Source organism: Mobula hypostoma, chromosome 1 (assembly GCF_963921235.1).
Source record: "Mobula hypostoma chromosome 1, sMobHyp1.1, whole genome shotgun sequence".
Taxonomy (NCBI): Eukaryota; Metazoa; Chordata; class Chondrichthyes; order Myliobatiformes; family Myliobatidae; genus Mobula; species Mobula hypostoma.
Window position 1 is genome coordinate 112,906,989 of NC_086097.1, and position 21,894 is coordinate 112,928,882.

The 21,894-nt window shown below is 42.5% G+C and overlaps 1 protein-coding gene across 1 annotated transcript in view; it reads right to left on the bottom strand.

Annotated features, from left to right (window-relative positions):
• Positions 1-21,894, bottom strand: part of rims2a (regulating synaptic membrane exocytosis 2a) — a 1,139,701-nt gene that overhangs the window by 742,702 nt on the left and 375,105 nt on the right. Inside the window, exon 5 of the mRNA XM_063054936.1 lies at positions 18,443-18,454. Coding sequence (XP_062911006.1) covers positions 18,443-18,454 — 12 coding nt within the window. The remainder of the gene's footprint in view (positions 1-18,442; positions 18,455-21,894) is intronic.

Below are 21,894 nucleotides of genomic sequence, written 5' to 3' on the forward strand. Positions count from 1 at the left end.
GCCCACCACGCTCTCTTTCGGGCCCAAACCATATTGGTTCTGGAAGATATTCTGAACATAGCTCAGAAGTTCCACGTGTTCTTTGAACTAAAGATGGTGCCTGGACTAGAGAGCATGCCTTATGAGCATAGATTGAGCAAGCAAGACCTTTGCTCTCTGGAGAATGGGAGGATGAGAGGTGATTTGCTAGAGGTGTATAAGAGACATAGAATGAGTGGATAGCCTGAGACTTCTTCCCAGGATGGAAATGGCTAATATAAGGGGGCATAATTTTAAGATGATTGGAGGAAGGTATGGGGGAGGGTGTGGAGAAGTATGTCAGTGGTATGATTATTTTCTACACAAAGGCTGGTGGAGCATGGAACTCACTGTCAGGAGTGGTGGTAGAGGCAGATACATTAGGGGCATTTAAGAAATTCTTGCATAGGCACATGGATGATTAAAAATGGAGAGCTATGTAGGAGAGAAGGGTTAGATTCATCTTAGGGTAGGTTAAAAGGTCGGCATATATCATTGGTCAAAGGGAGTGTGCTGTGCTTTTCTCTGTGCTGTGTGTTGTAATGCTGACATTGAAGTTAATGTTGGTGTATTTGAAATCCTTGAGCATCATTGTTTTACACTTTCACATCTCCATTAGTCTCCTCTACACTTTCTCTTATTTTGCACTTCTATCTCCAGAAAAAAGCATGACAAAACCCACTCGAATTGCATGAACATTGGTCCATATCCTGTTGAGGTGTGTCGCACATGTCTGATCTATTTGACCAAAGAATCTTGCCCTACACACCTCTCAAGCACTACATTAATTCAGCTTATGCTTCTATTTTGCTCCTGCACTGAGAGCATTGAAAAGATTCCTACTGAAGGATGTACCTTCCTCTTCCTAGCTCCTGAAGGAGAGAGACATTATGTCCTGCTTTTTCTATGTCCTTGTAACAATGTATTCTAAGTGTACTGTCCTGGTTCACATCTTTACTGTTATACTGTAGGTAGTTCATTTAGCAGTTCTGTAAGAGCAGTCTGTTCTGCTGTCAGCCTGTTTGGGTTATTGTTGAAGATAATGATGTGGAATGTGTGCCATCCAATTACGATGGTGGAACTGGGGGGAGTTTTTTTTTGGTGAGGGGCACTAAGTTTGGTCTTGGGTCTTTTGTTCGACAGGGAATAAAAAGAGAACTGGTCATATGATATGACCCGGTGGTAGACCCGTTTATTCGAGATAGATTGCGAGCAACAGTCAGAAGATGGTGTGAGCTTTCACGCAGACCGAGGGCCCAGCATGTGAGTGCCAGAGAAGTTCAAGATGAACTCCAACTTGTGCACATTTGACTCTTTATTTAGAATGGGCCCATTTTGTCTTTTCACCCTGTCTCTTGCAAAAACGCCATCCCCTTCTCGCAATTCCTCCGTCTCCGCCGCATCTGCTCTCAGGATGAGGCTTTTCATTCTAGGACGAGGGAGATGTCTTCATTTTTTAAAGAAAGGGGCTTCCCTTCCTCCACTATCAACTCTGCTCTTAAACGCATCTCCCCCATTTCACGTACATCTGCTCTCACTCCATCCTCCCACCACCCCACTAGGAATAGGGTTCCCCTGGTCCTCACCTACCACCCCACCAGCCTCCGGGTCCAACATATTATTCTCCGTAACTTCCGCCACCTCCAACGGGATCCCACCACTAAGCATATCTTTCCCTCCCCGCCTCTCTCTGCATTCCGCAGGGATCGCTCCCTACACAACTCCCTTGTCCATTCGTCCCCCCCATCCCTCCCCACTGATCTCCCTCCTGGCACTTATCCGTGTAAGCGGAACAAGTGCTACACATGCCCTTACACTTCCTCCCTTACCACCATTCAGGGCCCCAAACTTCACCTGTGAGTCGACTGGGGTGATATACTGCGTCCGGTGCTCCCGATGTGGCCTTTTATATATTGGTGAGACCCGACGCAGACTGGGAGACCGCTTTGCTGAACATCTACGCTCTGTCCGCCAGAGAAAGCAGGATCTCCCAGTGGCCACACATTTTAATTCCACATCCCATTCCCATTCTGACATGTCTATCCACGGCCTCCTCTACTGTAAAGATGAAGCCACACTCAGGTTGGAGGAACAACACCTTATATTCCGTCTGGGTAGCCTCCAACCTGATGGCATGAACATTGACTTCTCTAACTTCCGCTAGGCCCCACCTCCCCCTCGTACCCCATCTGTTACTCTTTTTAATGCACACATTCTTTCTCTCACTCTCCTTTTTCTCCCTCTGTCCCTCTGAATATACCTCTTGCCCATCCTCTGGGTCACCCCCCTCCCGTCTTTCTTCCCGGACCTCCTGTCCCATGATCCTCTCGTATCCCCTTCTGCCTATCACCTGTCCAGCTCTCGGCTCCATCCCTCCCCCTCCTGTCTTCTCCTATCATTTTGCATCTCCCCCTCCCCCTCCAGCTTTCAAATCCCTTACTCACTCTTCCTTCAGTTAGTCCTGACGAAGGGTCTCGGCCTGAAACGTCGACTGCGCCTCTTCCTATAGATGCTGCCTGGCCTGCTGCGTTCACCAGCAACTTTGATGTATGTTGCTTGAATTTCCAGCATCTGCAGAATTCCTGTTGTTTCCATTTTGTCTTTTCTTTCTTTTCTTTACTAACCCTTTAGTTAAGTAAGATTCATAAATATAATTCCTTTAATCGTATGCAGTGTGCTGTCTGTTATTTCTTGGCACTGAGTTGTAACAGGGTAGCAAATGACAGCATCCACACAAACCGGGGCTTGGGTTGGGAGAGCCATCTCAATCGCACGGGTTTGGTGGGACCGGTGATGTCTTTCCTAGACTTAGGCAGCCAAGGAAACCAGCGGGGCTTCATAAGATTTCCGGTTTTCATTCTTCCAATGCTTTCTTCCTGCACCAGGAAGGCAACACACCATCAGAAGCTCAGAATAAGAGTGAAAGAAACACTCATCATCTCTTTAACTGTATAATCCTGTTTGACAATTGTATTCGTGCCCTTTGTTATTCCAACTAAAGCTGTCCCTGGTCCTTTGGTGACATTCTCTGAGAACATAGAACTTTAAGTTGATGTCTATTGAAACATATTCAAACTGAATACCAGTTTAAGATCCTGAAGATTCTTCATTCTTTGCACCCATATATTGTCCTCAACTCTCTGACTGCAGAGAAGTCAACTTTTGGAGTGCAAGATCCAGGAATTCCTCAGCTTCAAAAACGTTCCACGTTAAAGCCTCAGGCTAGGAATGCTGGAGATGTTCCCCGATCATGCACCGAGTGAACATTCCCAGCTTGAGAGGTGGTTAGGTTTATCATGGAACATTTTGGAAGTTAAATATTCTAAAACGTTCCATATTAAATTTAGCCACCCCTTAAGGTAGAAATTTTACACATCCTGAAATTTCTTCATTTCAGAAACTCAGGCAGTAGGTCTCAAAATATGCATCACATTCTTTTACATTTGCTTTTTTGCTTCTCATTGATCGCATCACTCCTTCCATTATCTTTCCAGTTTTCAAGCATTATATCAGCTATTTACAATTTTAATCTTGTTAATAACTATCCTTAAATTAATAATTATAAGTTGCTCATTTCTTGCTGTAACTGGTAATTTGACCTAGCTGATCGTTTGGTTCTTTTAATAAAATTGTTATTTTGTTTTAACTTAACTGCATGCACAGTATTATTATTTATTTATAATACACAGCAAGATTCCAGATCTCCAAATACTGCACTCTGTACCTCACTCTTATTAAGGCATGTTAAAGTTCTCCATGTATTTAGCTATCCTTTGATATCTGTACTTGTTATTCAAGAAACTTATTAAGTTGACCAAATGACCAGCTATTTATTTATTTATTGAGATACAGTGCAGAATACGCCTTTCCAAACTTTTGAGCTGCACCGCCAAGCACCCCTTGATTTATCAGTAGCCTATCACAGGACAATTTATAATGAACAATTAACCTTCCAATCGGTACATCTTTGGGCTGTGGGAGAAAACTGGAACACCAGGAGGAAACAGGGAGAGTGGACAAATTCCTTACATGCAGTGGCAGAAATTGAACACGGTTCACGAGTACTGTAAAGCATTGTGTTAACTATTAATTAACTGCTCACTGCCACTGACAAGCAGTTTTGAGTCACAGGGAGAGTTAGGCAGTTTGGGACATCATTTATTGGATTGTTTTTGTGAATGAGAAGTGACCATACCAAATTGTATAAAATCATGAAGAGCTTAGAATCGAGTCTTTTTCCAAAGGGAAAGGTTATCAAATTGGAGAGTTTATAGGTTTAAGGTGAGAGGAAAGACTAAAAGAGGACCCAGCTAGTGACTGCATCGCACAGAAAGTGATGCATTTATGGAATGAACTTCCAAAGGAAATGGTTAAAGCAGGTACAATAGCAACATTGAAAAGACACTTGACAGATACATGCATGGATAGGTTTAGAGGGATATGGTCCAAACATGGGCAAATGGGACTACTTAGATGGGCACCTAGATCAGAATAAATGAGTTAGGTTGAAGGGCATTTCTTTGTGTTGTATTACTCTATGACTCTATGAGCAGTTTACTATTAGCTAACGCAGTAAAAGAAATTAAAAGCTTAAATTGTCACAATGTGCACTGGCAATATTGGAACTCAAGTACAGAGGAATGACAGACTCTGATGTAGAGATGGTGACAAGAGGTTACTCATAATAATTCCAAAAGAACATTGGTGGTTTGGCCAAGCAACACCATGAGAAGTAATATGCTCGTAACTAGGACCCCATGAATAGCAGCAATCAGGCATCCACTTAAATAGTACAATTAACATGCAATCCCCGAGCCTGTCAAAATAAACTTAACAAGCTTAAACAGAAAGCACCAGGAGACTCCATTACAGAGGGTGAGTTGCCTGAGAACAAGACAAAGAACTCTAAACAATTAATGACTGTTGCTAAACAACAACTAACCATTTCAGGAGCTCTAAAAACCTCGAAGCCCAATGTTTTCCACTGCCACGCACAAGCTTGAAGAGCTCATTGCATAAATTAATTACAAGCTAAATTTGTTAATTTCTTCATGTGAAAAAATAAAACTTCATGCCACTCCCCCCCCCACCCCACTCAGACGTAACAGGGATAAGGTTTCCCTTGTCTTCACCTATTATCCCACAAGTTTCCACATCCAACGTGTCATTCTCCACAACTTTCACCATCTTCAACACACTCAGAATCAGAACCAGGTTTATTATCACGTGCTTTGTGACAGCATTTTAGTGCGATACATAGCATACACTATAAATAACATCAAGAAATATTTTTAAAGTAAGTGCAAAACGAGAGGAAAAAAGTGAGATGTTCATAGTCTGTTCAAAAATCAGATAGCAGAGGGGAAGAAGCTGTTCCTCAAATGTTGAGTGTGCACCTGCAGGCTTCTGTACCTCCTCCCTTATTATAGTAATGAGAGGAGGGCACATCCTAAACAGTAATGTTCTTAATGCCTTGTTGCCTCCATATCAGACAGTGATGTAATCAGTCAGAATGCTCTCAAAGCTTCAAAGGTCCAATGTAATGTCAGAGAAATGTATACAATATACATCCTGAAATGCTTTTTCTTCACAAACATCTACGAAAACAGAGGAGCGTCCCAAAGTCTGAACAACAGTTAAACATAAGAACCCCAAAGTCCCCCCCAGCTCCCCTCCCTCCCGTGCGTAAGCGGTAGCAAGCAACCATCCCCCTCCCCCCACCAGCAAACGTCGGCACCGCCACCGAGCACTCAGCGTGAACAAAGCAACAGCGAAGACACAGACTTGCAGTTACCCCAAAGACTTTGCATTTCACCCGATATTCGACATACCACAGGTTCTCTCTCTCCCTAATAAGGAAGAGGGAGGTGTCTCACAGCACATCTGTAGAAAGTTGCTAGTCATTGGTGACAACTAAATCTCCTCAGGCCCCATGTAAAATATAGTTGCTGGTGTGCCTTTCTTGTAATTGCATCAATATGTTGAACCTCGTTGCAGAGGGAGGTAGAGGGGCCCAGACTTTGAAGCTTATTCATTACTACTGAGGAGATGATAGTGTTGACAACTGAGCTGTAATCAATAAACAACAACCTGACATAGGTATTGCTATTGGTCAGGTGATCCAAGGCCAAGTGGACAGTCAAAGAGATTATATCCACTCTAGACCTATTGTGGCGATAGACAATCTGCAGTGGGTCCAGATCTTTCCTTGGGCAGGAGTTTATTCTGGCCATGACCAACCTCTCAAAGTACTTCATCACATTAAATGTACTTCGCCACTGAGTGATTGTTATTGAGACAACTCACTCTGCTCTTCATGGGCACTGGTATGATTGATGTCCTTTGGAAGCAGGTGGCGACATCTGATCGAAGCAGTAGAGGCTGAAGATGTCATCCCACCACAAGGTACATCTTCACAAGAGATCCTGCAGATGCTGGAAAATCCAGAGCAGCACACACAAAATGCTGGAGGAACTCAGCAGCTCAGCCAACATATACAGTACTGAATAAAGGGTCAACGTTTCAGGCCGTGACCCTTCATCAGGACTGGAAAGGAAGGGGGATAGTGCCAGAAGAAGAAGGTGGAGAAATGGAGAAGGAGGACAAGCTAAAAGGTAATAGGTGAAGTTCAATGGGCAGCGGGAATGGGGGGGGGTGATGAAGAAAGGAGCAGGGAGGTAATAGACAAATGGCCACAGAAGAAAGAAACTGATAGGAGAAGAGAATGGATCATGGGAGAAAGGGAAGGAGGAGGGACACCAGGGGAAGGTGATTGGCAGGTGAGGAAAAGATGTAAGAAACCAGAGTGGGGAAATGAAGAAGAGGGAAGGGGAGGGGGGAATTATTACTGGAAGCTGGAGAAATCGATATTCATGCCACCAAGTTGGGGGCTACCTAGACAGAATATGAGGTGTTCATCTTTCAGCCTATGAGAGGCCTCATCATGGCAGAAGAGAAGGCCATGGACCACCATGTTGGAATGGGGATAGGAATTGAAGTTGTTGGATTCCGGGAATTTCCACTTCTTGCAGATGGAGTTGAGGTGTTTGACAAAGCTGTCCCCCAATCTACTTTGGATACTATATTTAGAAGGCCAAATCAGGAGCACCAGATACAATAGACGACCCCAACAGATTTGCAGGTGAAGTGTTGTCTCACCTGGAGCAGGTGTAGTACTTCTGCCACTTGCAGGGATAAATGCCAGGAGGGAAATTAGTGGGTCAAATAGGCAAGGGGATCATGGATGGAGCAATCCCTGCAGAAAGCTAAGATTGGGGGAGGAGGGAAAGATGTGTTTGGTGGTTAGGTCCCGTTGAAGATTATGGAAGTTGCAGAGAATGAAGTGTCGGATACAGGAGCTCATGGGGTGGAAAGATGTCCAGGAAATGAAGGAGATACAGATAAAGATAGCATCAATAGTGGAGGAAGGGAAACCCCATTCCTTGAAGAAGGAGGACATCTTCACCCCCTCTCCTCTTTCTGCTTTACACGGGGATCACTTTTCCCACTCGTTCCTCCACACAGTTGTCAGTGTTACACCTACCCCAATCCCTCTTCCCTTACCACCAATCAGAACCCAAACAATCCTCCCAGGTGAAGCAGTCCTCCACTTGTGAATTTATTGCCATTATTTATTGCATTCTATGCAATTTCATCAATATCGGTGAGACATGATGCAGATTAGTGAAAATCACTTTGTTGAGTATTTTCACTCCATTCCCTGTGGCAGGCAGGATCTCCTGGTGGCCAGAAATCTTACTTCCACTTTCCACACATACACCGATCTGTCTGACCACAGCTTGAAGGAGTAGCACCTCATAGACGTGGTAGTCTCCAGCCACATGGTATGACCATGAATTTTTCCAACTCCTGGTAACCACTCCCCTCTCCCGTACTCTCCATGTTTTCCCTTGTCTTACCGGCACCAATACCTTATCTCCTTCCCCCTCTCCATCCCTCTCGATCTGCCTATCACTCACACATTTCTCCTTCCAGTTCCCTTTCTCACCTCCTTCCCTTTATTCCATGGTCCACTATCCATTCCTATCAGACTCTATCTTATTCAGTCCTTTGTCACTTCCATCTATTACCTCCCAAGTTCTTACATCATTCCCATTCCACCCTCCTTATTGTCTGGCTCTCAGCTGGATCCACCTGTCACCCTCCAGCTCTTCAACCCCTCCCTGCACCATTTTACACCAGCTATCTCCCCGCTTCTTTCTCAGTCTTGAAGAAGGGCCTCGATCCAAAACGTCGACTGTCCTTTTCCCTCCATAGATGCTGCCTGAATGGCTGAGTTTCTCCAGCATTTTGTGTTTTGCTTTACAATGAGTCTTTAGCTTCCCAGGGCTTTCTCAGTCCACCAAAAATTATTTAGCTCCCTCACCCTGCGCTGGACATTAGCTTTGACCTTGAGGTAAGCTTCTCTTTTGGCCTTGCTGCCAATGTCATTCTACCAGGCACAAAAGTCTTTCCTTTTCTTGGAGATAAGATGTTCTATCTCCATGCTGTTATCATCAGACCAATCCTGATGTTTTCTGAACTTGTACTCAAGAATGTTTTTGCAGGTATTAAGGATGGTACATTTAAGCAGACCTCAGTGTTCTTCGACATCCTTTGCATATTCCCATTGGAGGTTTTCCCTAAACGGGGCCCGAAGGTGCTGCTGGGTGGCAGCGTCAAGCAGGCTTGCAATTTTTAGTCTTGGCCTGGTCTGCTTCTTATGAACTCTCTTCTTTCTCATGAGTCTACTGGACATGAGGAAGCGGATCAGAAGAAGATATGTCCTGCAGTAATCTGTGCTAATCATGGCTCTTGTAATATTCACATCACGGTGGTCCCCAGCTTGGACAAGGACCTAGTTAATGAGATGTCACTGCTTAGATTGGGCTGCCAAGACCCCTTGAATTTGTTTTTCTGGCAAAGAGAGTGTTTATGAAGGTAAAATTGTGCTTAGCACACATAGTGAGAAATAGTTCTCCATTTGAGTTGATGTTGCCAGTGCCTTCCTTTCCTATGGTACCCATCCAAAGTTTGAAGTCCTGACTGACTCTGGCATTGAAGTCCCCTAAGAGAATTATCTTATCCTCCTTGAAGATGCTTGACAGTGTCACATCTAGGCGAGCGTAGAAGACCACTTTTTCATTATCATGTGAATCCTGAGTAGATGCATAAGCACTCACGATGGCTGCCATCTAGTTGTTGGAAAGCAACAAATGGATCGTCATGAGATGTTCACTGGTCCCCATGGGAAATTCAGAGTTGGCTAACAGACTAGTTCTTTATAGGAAACCCAGTACCATAAGATATAGGAGCAGAATTAGGCCATTTCGCCCATCGAGTCTGCTCTGTCATTTCATCATAGCTGATACAATTTTCTTCTCAGACCCAATCTCCTGCCTTCTCCCCGTATCCCTTCATGCACTGACCAATCAAGAATCTATCTACCTTTGCCTTGAATATACATAAAGACTTGGCCTCCACAGCTGCCTGTGACAAAGAATTCCACAGATTCACTACTCTCTGGCAAAAGAAATTCCTCCTCATTTACATTCCAAAGGACGCCCTCTATTCTGAGGCTGTGTCCTCTGGTCTCAGACTCTCTCACCATATGAAACATCCTCTCCACATACTCTATCAAGTCCTTACACCATTTAATGAGGTTACCCTTCGTTCTTCTGAATTCTAGTGAATACAGGCCCAGAGCCATCAAACGCTCTTCATATGACACGCTATTCAATCCTAGAATCATTTTTGTGAACTTCCTTTGAACCCTCTCCAGTTTTAGCACTTCCTTTCTAAGGTAAGGGACCCAAAACTGCTCACAATACATGAAGTGAAGCCTCACCAGTGCTTGAGACAGTCTCAAAATTACACCCTTGCTTTTACTTTCTAGTCTTCTTGAAATGAATGTTAACATCACATTTGCCTTCCTCACCACAGACTTAACCTTCAAATTAATCTTTAGGGAATCCTGCACAAGGGCTCCCAAGTCCCTTTTCACCTCAGTTTTTTATATTTTCTCTCCATTTAGGGAATTGTTAACTGTTTCATTTCTTCTACCAATGTGCATGACCATACACTTCCTGAGAGTGTATTCCATCTGCTCTTTACTTGACCAATCTGTCTAAGTTCTTCTGTAGCCTCTCTACTTTCTCAAAACTACCTGCCCCTCCACCTATCTTCATATCATTTATAAACTTTGTAACAAAACCATCAATTCCATCATCAAAATCATTGACATATAATGATATCATTGCAGTCATTAGAATGAGTTGCAATGTAAAAGGTGGACAAAATTGAAAAGGGTAAATACAGTACTGAAGGTGTTACATTTGAAAGCATGCAGTATATGGAATAAAGTAGATAAATTTGCAGCACAGTTACAGATTGGTGTATATGATGTTGTAGGCATCACTGAATCATGGCTGAAAGAAGGGTATAGCTGGGAGCTTAATGTCCAAGGATACACACTATATTGAAAGGATAGGCAGGAAGGCAGAGGGGGTAGCATTGCTCTATCAGTAAAAAATGAAATGAAATAATTGGTAAGAGCTGACATAAGGTTGGAAGGTGTTGAGTCATTGTGGATAGAGCTAAGGGACTGCAGGGGTAAAAGGAAACCCTGATGCAGTTAAATACAGACCCCCAAAAAGTAGTAAGGAAGTGGTCTACAAATTACAACAGGAGATAGAAAATGCATGCCAAAAGGGCAATGTTACAATAGCCATGGGGGATTACAATATGCAGTGTGGAAGACACTAACAGTATGGCGGAAGTTCCAGGTGTTAGGGGTCATGAAGTGTGTGAAGTTACTATAATTAGGGAGAAGCTTCTTGGGAAACTAAAAGGTCTGAAGGTAGATATGTCACCTGGACTAGATGATGTACACACCCGGGTTCTGAAAGAGGTGGCAGAAGGGATTGTGGAGGCATTAGTAATGATCACACAGGAATCACTAGATTCTGGAATGGTTTTGGAAGATTGGAAAATTGCAAATGTCATTCTACTCTTCAAGAAGGGAGAGAGACAGAAGAAAGGAAATTATAGGCCAGTTAGTGTGACCTCGGTGACTGGGAAGATGTTGGAATCAAATGTTAAGGATGTGGTTTCGGGATACTTGGAGGCACATGATACAATAGGCTGTAGTCAGCATGGCTTCCTCAAGGGAAAATCTTGCCTGACAAATCTGTTGGAATTCTTTGAAGAAATAACAAGCAGGATGCACAAAGAAGAATGGGTTGCTGTTCTGTGTTTGGATTTTCAGAAGACTTTTGACAAGGTGTCGCACATGAGGCTGCTTAACAAGCTATGAGCCCATGGTATACAGAGAAGATTCTAGATTGTCTAGCTGACAGTCCTGGCAGTCAATCTAGCTGACTGACAGGAAACAAAGAGTGGAATTAAGGTAGCTTTTTCTGGTTGACTGCCATTGACAAGTGGTGTTCCACAGAGGTCTGTGTTAGGACTGATTCTTTTATGTTATATGTTATTGATTTGGATGATGGAATTGATGACTTTGTTGCAAAGTTTGCAGACAATGTGAAGGTAGGTAGAGGGGCAGGTAGCTTTAAGAAAATAGAGAGGCTACAGAAGGTCTTTGACAGATTAGGAGAATGGGCAAAGAAGCAGCATATGGAATAAAGTGTCAGGATGTATAAGGTAAAAGTAATGAAAGAGTTGACTATTTTCTGAACGGAGACGAAATACAAGAAAACTGAGGTGCAAAGGGACCTAGATTCCCTAAAGGTTAATTTGTAATAATTCCCTTTACTCCATTGCAATACTAATACGTCTGACTTTAGCTACTCCTTCTCAAATTTCAAGGTGTATTCAATCATATTATGATCACGTTCCCCAAGTGTTCTTTTACCTTAAGCTCTCTAATCACATCTGGTTCATTACTCAACACCCAATCCAGAATAGATGATCACCTGGTGGGCTCAACCACAAGCTGCTCTAAAAAGCCATCTCACAGGCACTCTAGAAATTTGCCCACCTGAATCTAGCACCAACCTGATTTTCCCAATCTACCTACGTACTGAAGTCGCCCATGACTATCGTAACATTGCCCTTTTGGCATAAGTTTTCTCTTTCCCATTGTAACTTGTAGACCACACCCTTACAACTGTTTGGAGGTCTATATACAACTCCCACCAGAGTTTTTTTTATCCTTGCAGTTCCTTAGCTCTACCCTCAATGATTCAACCACTCCCGAACCTATTTCACCTCTTTCTAATGATTTCATCTCATTTTTTACCAACAGAGCAACACCACACCCTCTGCCTTCTTGTCTGTCCTTTTGATACAATGTGTATCCTTGGACATTAATTTCACAGCTATAATCTTTTTCAGCCATGATTCAGTGATGCCTAGAACATCATACAAGCCAATCTGCAACTGCATCACAAGTTCATCTGCCTTATTCCATATACTGTGCGCATTCAAATATAAGACCTTCAGTCTCATATTCACCCTTTTCAATTTTCTCTGCCTGTTACATTGCAACTCATTCTGTTGACTGCAATATTGCCCTGTCAACAGCCTCTCCTCACTACACATTGCCCCTGTTTGTAAACCAGCTACCTCACCTTCAGCACTATCATCCACCTTTCCTACAATAATTCTTGCTTTGAATTATACACAGCTCAGGACACTAGTCGCATCATGCTCAACCTTTTGATTCCTAACTTTGTCTGAGGTTTTACCAACATCTGTCTCCACAACTTCTCCACTAACTGTCCATTCAATCTAGTTTCCACCCCTCTGCAACTCTAGTTTAAACCCAACCATGCTGCATTAACAAACCTTCCTGCTATGATACTACTCCCCCTCCAGTTCAGATGCAAGCTGTTCCTTCCTTCTTTTCAGGTTCCATCTTCCCTGGAAGAGAGCCAAATGATCGAAAAAAAATGTTATGTCCTCCCTCTTACACCAACTCCTTAGCGACGTAGTAAACTAGATAATCTTCCTATTTCTGGCCTCACTAGCTCATGGCACGGGTAGCAATCCAGAGATCGCAACTCTAGAGTCCTACCCTTAAACTTAGCACCTAACTCCCTGAACTCCCTATGCAGAACCTCATCACTTGTCATTACTCATGTCATTGGTACCTACTTGGATCACCACTTCTGGCTGCTCACCCTCCAACTTAAGAATGCTGAGGACTCGATCCGAGATACCCCAGACCCCGGCACCCGGGAGGCAACATACCATCCAGGAACCTCGTTCTCACCCACAGAAACTCCTGTCTACTACCCTAACTAATGAATCCCCTGTCACCGTCGTATGCCTCTTCTCCCTCCTTCTCTTTTGAGCCGCAGAGCCAGATTCAGTTCCAGAGACCTGACCGCTGTGACTTTCCACTGTTAGGCCACCCCACCCCCCCAACAGTATCCAAAGTGATATTACTGCTGTTGAGGGGGGTGGCCACAGGAGTACTGAGCGCTGGCCTCTTAATTCCTTTCCCTTTCCTGACTGTCACTTAGTTTTCTGCGTCCTGTACTTACTGTGTAACTACCTCTCTATAGGGGTGTATCGGGTGTCAGGGAGGGGTAGCACCTCTGGTGGGGGAACATGTCGCGTCCTTTTCAGGGCGGTTTGTCCACCTTTGGTCCCCACCTGGCACTCAACTCTCACCTGTGGCTCCCCATAGCTGTTTGCATGCGACAGCAGCCACATCCCAGGCAACAGCTTCGACAAGCCGGCTAAACCAGGTGAGGGTAGCCAATGGGTCTCAAACCCTTGGTGAGATAGCGAGTTGTCTATCCCAGAATATGAACACAGACTCCGGTGGATTGAGTGGACGAGACCAATGGAAGATCCAACGGTCAAGAACGCAGTCTCTGCAAGCGTTGTGGAACGTTTAGAGCAGGACAAGACACAGAAGACGTCCTGGTCACCCACTGCGCCTAGTCCCATCTCCAGCCATCTCGACTCTGTCTTGCCACTGGATCCAGATGGGAATTGGGAAGAGAGGGTGAGGCTGAAGCTGCACAACTCTCCCTCACTTAAATCCAAATCATGCATCATAATGGTGTTGTGGTCCTCATCGACGACAATGATGGACGAACATGACTGACCTCTCTATATGTCCGATCTGTCACCCCCTCAGCCTCCTGAATGATCCGGTGTTCATCCAGTTCCAGCTCCAACTCCTTAATGCAGATCGTTGGAATCTGCAGCTGGATGCACTTCTTGCAGTTGTAATCGCCAGGGACACTGGAGGTCTCCCTGTCTTCCCACATCCGCAAGAGGAGCATTCCATTATCCTGCCTGGCAGCTCTACTGTCCTAGCTGAGGAGATATAAAGAAGAGAAGGGAAAAAAACTTCTTAACCTTAAGCTTTTCTTTCCTCTTCTTTAATTTCTCTGTCTGAAGTCTCCCTCTGTTGAAGCCTCGAAGAGCTAAAGCCTCAAGATCACCTCTCTGACTCTGTCCACTCTGACGATGGCCACTGTAACAATGGCCGCTGCATTGGTCCCTGCCTTCCTTTAATTTGCTTTTGCTAATCAATCCCAAACACCAACTGGTCATTGGTCAAAGCTTTCTTTCACTGTAGCGACCCGCTGCTGGCTTTTCGATTTGGGCAGTGGACCTGAGTGAAACCCTCTCCTCTCAAAATTTCTGATGTCCGGATTGGTCACTAGTCAAAGCTCTTTTTCATTGGCACTCACGTGGCCCACCGCTATGACTGCCTTTTTGTCAGAGACATGGAACAGTCCATGTTCTGTGTAACACACACAATGCACTGGAGGAGCTCAGCCTGTGAAGACTAATGAAGGATCTCAGCCCGAAATGTTATTTATTCCTTTCCAAAGATACTGCCTGACCTGCTGATCTCCTCCAGAACTTTGTGTCTATTGCTTTAGATTTCCAGCATCTACAGTACCTCTTGCATCCACATTTGTAATGCTCCCCAACTCCTTCTCTGCTACATTTACAAATGCATTGGTGCTGCTTTCTGCACCTATGCTGAGCTCATCAATTTCATCAACTTTGACTCCAACTTTCATCCTGCCCTCAAATTTACTTCGTCCAGCTCTGACTCCTCTTTCCCATTTCTGGATCTTGATGTCTCCATCTCTGGAGATAGATTATCTGTGAACATCTTTTACAAACCTGCCTACTGATTCTCACATTGATTTGATGACACTTCTTCGTAGCCTATCGCTTGTAAGAATGCTATTCCTTTCTCTCTGTTCCTCTGCCTCCACTGCATTTGTTCTTAGGATGAGGGTTTCCATACCAAGACATCTGAGAGGTCCTTTTTTCAGAAAACAAAGTTTCCCCTTCCATCACAATCAATGCTACCCTCATCTGTATCTTCTCCATCTCTCACACACCCTATCAGCCACCACCCACTAACATGACAGGTCTAGGGTTCCCCTTGTCTTCACCTACCACCCTACGAGCCTCTGCATCCATCATTCTCTGAAAACTCTGCCATCACCAGTGGGATCCCACCACCAACACAGTACTCCCCCCTTCCCCTCTCTGCTTTCCACAGGCATCGGTTTCTCCATCACTCCTTTGTCCACTCTCCCTCTCCCCGATCACCTTTCAGCACTTGCAAGGCCACATTCACAGAAGGCCACCAATCTGTTATGACTATACAACCTCAACCTTAGTCGAATGCAGAAAAGATCAATATTCAAATATCTGGCAGAATTGATAGATTGATGTGATTTATTCTATTTCAAATCAAACATAAGTTCAACAAGAAATAGAGAGTAAACTGAACTAATGCTGGTAAAATGGCTATTTGAGCACATTCATTGATCTTGTGCCAAGTTCCTAAAGGGAGATCGTTGTTCTTAAATCAAACAGTGGTGTCAATCCAAATTTTCTAAAGTGAAACCTAAGAGTGAAATCAGGGTTGAAGATATATGCTTCCCTCCATAGTTCCAAGTGTAGCGAAATAAGATACAAATCACAAAAGTACAGGGTGTAAATAAACATTCTGGAATTTGCATACATGTAAAGTGCTTTAGTGTATTCTATAAATATTAAAGGCTTTCTCCCCCTCACACACTTCCAAATATAGTTTTTTTTCACTAGGGTGGTCACAGAGATTTGCTTTTCATTCTCATGGCAAAACTTATCACAGGTTATCTTGGATTCAGAATATTTTGCCAGAGGCTGAGGCAAAATGACCTGCCATCCCAATAAAACTTCACAATTAATCATTTTTAACCTCATCAACCATTGGAATAAATATGTATGCTACTATCAAAAAGAAGCATGAAGTATATAACGAGCATTTGGTAGAACTGATTTGGTAATTTTATAAGTATGTACAGTATATTGGGTGGCGGGGTGCCAATACTTCTTTACCAGTGTAAGGCACTCCTTCCCTCTGTTAGCCTACAGTCACCCTTGGGCAAAGTGTAGAACCTGCTTTGCACCCCTCCACCCCCGATTAGGGTCACATGAAGCATGGGAGCAGGTAGTGGATAGTCTTAAGAGTAGCTGGTGCATATCACAAGTACTGGTTATGCGACCACTGATGCCAGGCAATCTCTGAAGAACATTGATAATGGCAGTGTTGTAAAGACTCTGCCCAGAAGAAGGCAATGGAAAACCACTTCTGTAGAAAAAATGGTCAAGAAAATTCATGGTCATGTTTTCCTTAAGGGAAAATCTTGTCTGACAAAGCTGCTGAAATCCTTTAAGAAGTTTACAAATAGGATAGATAAAGGGAATGCCATGGATGTTGTATATTTGGATTTTCAGAAGGCCTTTGTCATAATGCCACACATGAGGCTGCTTACCAAGTTGAGAGCACAAGGTGCTACAGGAAACTTACTAGCATGGCTAGAATATTGGCTGATTGATAGTAGACAGTGAGTGGGAGTAAAAGGATCCTTGTCTGGTTGTCTGCCAGTGACTAGTGGTGTTCTGCAGGGGCCGGCGTTGGGACCACTTCTTTTATGCTGTATATCAATGATTTTTTTGTGAAGGAATAGATGGCTCTGTTGCCAAGTTTGCAGATGATACAAAGATTGGTGGAGGGGCAGATAGTGTTGTGGAAACAGGAAGGCTGCAGAAGGACATAGACAGATTAGGAGAATGGGCAAAGAAGTGGCAAATGAAATACAATGTTGGAAAATGCATGGTTATGCACTTTGGTAGAAGAAATAAATGCGCAGACTAATTTCTAAACAGAGAGAAAATCCAAAAATCAGAGATGCAAAGGGACTTGGGAGTTCTTGTGCAGAACACCGTAAAGGTTAACTTGCAGGCTGAACCTGTGGTGAGGAAGGCAAATGCAATGTTAGCATTTATTTCAAGAAGTCTAGAATACAAGAGCAGGGATGTGATGCTGAGTCTTTGTAAGGTACTGGTGAGGCCTCACCTTGAGTTTTGTAAACAGTTTTGGGCTCATTATCTAAGAAAAGATGTGCTGGCATTGGAGAGGGTTCAGAGGAGGTTCACACGGATGATTCTGGGAATAAAAGGGCTGTCATATGAGACACATTTGATTGCTCTGGGCCTGTACTCACTGGAATTTCAAAGGATTAGGGGGGGATCTCACTAAAACCTTTTGAATGTTGAAAGGCCTAGACAGGGTAGATGTGGAAAGGATGTTTCCCATGGTGGGGGAGTGTAGGACAAGAGGCCACAGCCTCAAGATAGAGGGGGATCCATTTAAAACAGAGATGTGGAGAAATTTCTTTAGCCAGAGGGTGGCGAATTTGTGGAATTTGTTACCACAGGTAGCTGTAGAGGCCAAGTTGCTGGGTCTATTTAAAGCGGAGATTGATAGGTTCTTGTTTGGCCACAGTATCAAAGGTTATGGGGAAAAGGACGGTGAGTGAGGCTGAGGAGGGGAGAAAGGGATCAGCTAAGGGAATGGCAGAGAAGGCATGATGGACCAAATGGCCTAATCTTACTCCTATGTCTTATGGAAAGGCCATGATCACCTACATCATACGACACAGCACGTAATTAATGAACTAACAGTACATTATATTTCAAACAGTATTGTATTAAAAATCTACAATGAGGAAATTGACAATAAGTAAAATGTGATATGGGGATTTGCATGGCATTTAAGAAAAAGTATTGCCTACTGCAGAAGATTTGTAGTATTGCTGGTATTTCAACAGCAACAAATCTAAAACTCAATTTAATATTAATTTTTCAAATATGACTGTCTCAGTAGTATAGCTACAAATTGATTTATCAACTGTAGAATCAAATTTCTGTTTCTGACATTTGATCTTATACATCTAACACATCAACACTCTAGTTACTTAATTTAAAAAACTAGTATAAAAATGTCAAAATCTACTGATGTGTAAACAGCTAATTAATTATTTCACAATTCGTTAAACCTGTTTTAGAAACTTTACATATATAACACACATATAACAATAAGATTTAAATACTGAATATAATATAGAGAAAAATAGATTCTGACCACTTTGTCTTCCTGGAATCCCAGAAAGCAAGATGATGGAGATAGGCAGCAGGAAACAAAAGGGAAAGAAAAGAAAATATTTATTCGAGCACGGTAGTTTAGAATAAAACATTCAAGTAACAGCATTCACAGAATATAAAACACTCAAGATTCAAAGTACATTTATTATCAAAGTATGTATGCAGTATACAACTCTGAGATTAGTCTTCCCACAGACAGCCATAAAACATTGAAAACCATGGACCATTCAAAGAAAAAGATCAAATCCCCATCCCTGCACAAAAAAAATCAGAGAAATGGCAAAAGAGAGCCAAAACACAGAATATAAAATACAAAATTGAAAGAGACCAGGCATATTCAGTTCAGTTAAGTTCAGTTCAATCTTGTGCAGTCAACGTTCGGGTGTCCTGCCCAAGGGTTTCAGCTCGAAACGTCAACTGTACTTTTTTCCATAGATCCTGCCTGACCTGCTGAGTTCCTCCAGCATTTTATGTGTGTTGTTGTGCACCTAATATTTTCTGTTTCTTTATTTTTTTTGTGACGTTATTGAATTCCAAAATAATCATGTTTGTTCCTCTGTTCAAAATCATAAATATGCTGAACAAGCAAAGTAGTTATAATGCCTTGGTGCATTAAAAGCCAATCCATTTTATCCTTATAAGTTTAATAAGTCATTAATTAACCAGGACACTCCATCAGCAAACTTTGGAATTACACTATGAATTATGGGGTCAATATCAATGGGATATTTATGTGTTGCAGTTTATGGTGGGAAGAATATTATTTTATGTATTTAAGCACAATTCCTGAAAATGTATTGAAGTCCATAGAGAATTTTGTCAAAACTACAAATTCAGATAAAATGGGAATTAATAGTCCTTGTTCCCCTTCTTGACATTTTCAAAGGAGCATCTCAGAATTTTTCTAAAACTTTAGGTCAATCTGGCCTCAAAATTTCCATGTTCTAAGCAATTCCAAGACCTAACTAATATGATTGGGACTCAATAAGCAGGAGAGCTAAGGTACCGGTGACCCGTTTTCATCCAGGGGGTCAGTGTGGACATGGTGGAGGATCACAAATACCTGGGGATACGAATTGACAATGAACTGGACTGGTCAAAGAACACTGAGGCTGTCTACAAGAAGGGTCAGAGTCATCTCTATTTCCTGAGGAGACTGAGGTCCTTTAACATCTGCCGGACGATGCTGAAGATGTTCTATGAGTCTGTGGTGGCCAGTGCTATCATGTTTGCTGTTGTGTGCTGGGGCAGCAGGCTGAGGGTGGCAGACACCAACAGAATCAACAAACTCATTCGTAAGGCCAGTGATGTTGTGGGGATGGAACTGGACTCTCTCACGGTGGTGTCTGAAAAGAGGATGCTGTCTAAGTTGCATGCCAGCTTGGTCAATGTCTCCCATCCACTACATAATGTACTGGGTGGGCACAGGAGTGCATTCAGCCAGAGACTCATTCCACCCAGATGCAGCACAGAGCGTCATAGGAAGTCATTCCTGCCTGTGGCCATCAAACTTTACAACTCCTCCCTTGGAGGGTCAGACGCCCTGAGCCAATAGGCTGGTCCTGGACTTATTTCATAATTTACTGGCATAATTTACATATTACTATTTAGCTATTTATAGTTCTATTACTATTTATTATTTATGAATCAACTGTAACGAAAACCAATTTCCCCCGGGATTAATAAAGTATGACTATGACTATGACTATGACTATGACTATGATTATAAAGTAACAGACTTCTAGAAATTATTCTGTGAAAATAACTTGAAGCAATTTATTTTTTTAACCTTAAATAAAAAGGGACAATGATTTATAATGCAGCAGGTCAGGCAGCTTCTATGGAAAGAGAAAGAGTTAACATTTCAAGTTTAAGATTGCCAGTCACATGTTTCAATCTTTTTATGTGTTGAACTTAAACTCGTTACCTTTAATAATAATAAATTGCCAGATTTTACCCAGTGTAAGAAATACTCAAAAAGCGTAAAGAGCCCATGAGATCGATAGGAGTATGGTAAATTAAATTCGAAACTGGCTTAACAGTAAAACCTAAAGATGGAAAGGTAATTTTCTGACTGGAAGACTGTTACCATTGATGTTCTATTGGACTGAAAACTCAGTACTTTGATTTGAACTTAAGTAACACAATAAAGACATTTGCTGATGATTCAAAAGATGGACATGTGGTTGTTAATGAAGACAAAAACTTTAGAGGACAGGATCAGTTGAGCGGAAAGGGGGCAAATGGCATTTAATCTAGGGAAATGCAAGGTAATACATATGGGGAGGGACAATGAGGCAAGGGAATATATAATATAGAGGATATTAAGTGCTGTGGAGAAAAAGGATGTTGGACAGTATGACAGATTTAAAAGGTACTAAAGCAAAATAATAAAATGCTTAATACGGGTGTTATCCTTTATTAGCCATTACATGGGATATAAGAACGAAGAGATTATGCTAAAACATTTTCTAATACTTGTTAAAACACTGTGTATAGATAAGGTTTAAAAAATAGATCTGACTGCAATGGAGAGGGTCTACAGAAGGTTTATAAGGGTGTGGCCGGACAGGAACTATGTGGAAAGATAAATTTCAAGAAAAATTAGAGAGAAGAAGAAGAAAAATATATTCATGTAAATGGGAATATCGGTCTGGAATTCACTCCCTGAAAGGGTGGAAGAGGCAAAAGCTACAATCACGTTTACATAGTACTATGGTACGTACTTAAAGAGCCATGATCTGTACTAGAAGATAAGACTGGGTTACCACAAATATGATGGGATGAATCACCTCCTTCCGTGTCGGAGATACCCTGATTATTTAATATACTTTGTAGATACAGTTACAGTTTGTGCATAATCAAAATTCTATATCATATTCAAAGGGACTAAGAGCAGAACCATGTTTTTATGTTGTTAATGAGATGCCAGCCTCACTGGTAAGACCAGCATTTATTGCCCATCCTTAATCATCACTGAACTGAGTTCTTTGTTAACCCACTTCAGAGGGCAGGTACAGGTCAATGGGTTTGCAGTTACAAATGAGCCAGACCAAGAAAGGGAGTTTATTTCCTTCTTGAAACATTCTCATAAACAAGTTGAGTTGTCATTATCGTTCGGCTATTTCGTCATTACCAAAACTGAATTTGATTCTAAATTTACTTGACTAACTGAATTTAAATTCTTTTGCTGCTACTGTGAGCTCATAACCCTCATCACCAGTCTAGGACAATAGATTATTAATGCAGTAACATGAGAAACTTGCTGCCATGGGATTACCATTACTGGAGTTATACTGACTGGATAGATGTGTGTCCGGTGGGTTAATGTGTAAAGTATCCAATTTTCAAAGTTCAAAGTAAATTTATTATCGCAGTACTTGTATGTCATCATATACAACCCTGCGATTCATTTTCTTGCAGGCACACTCA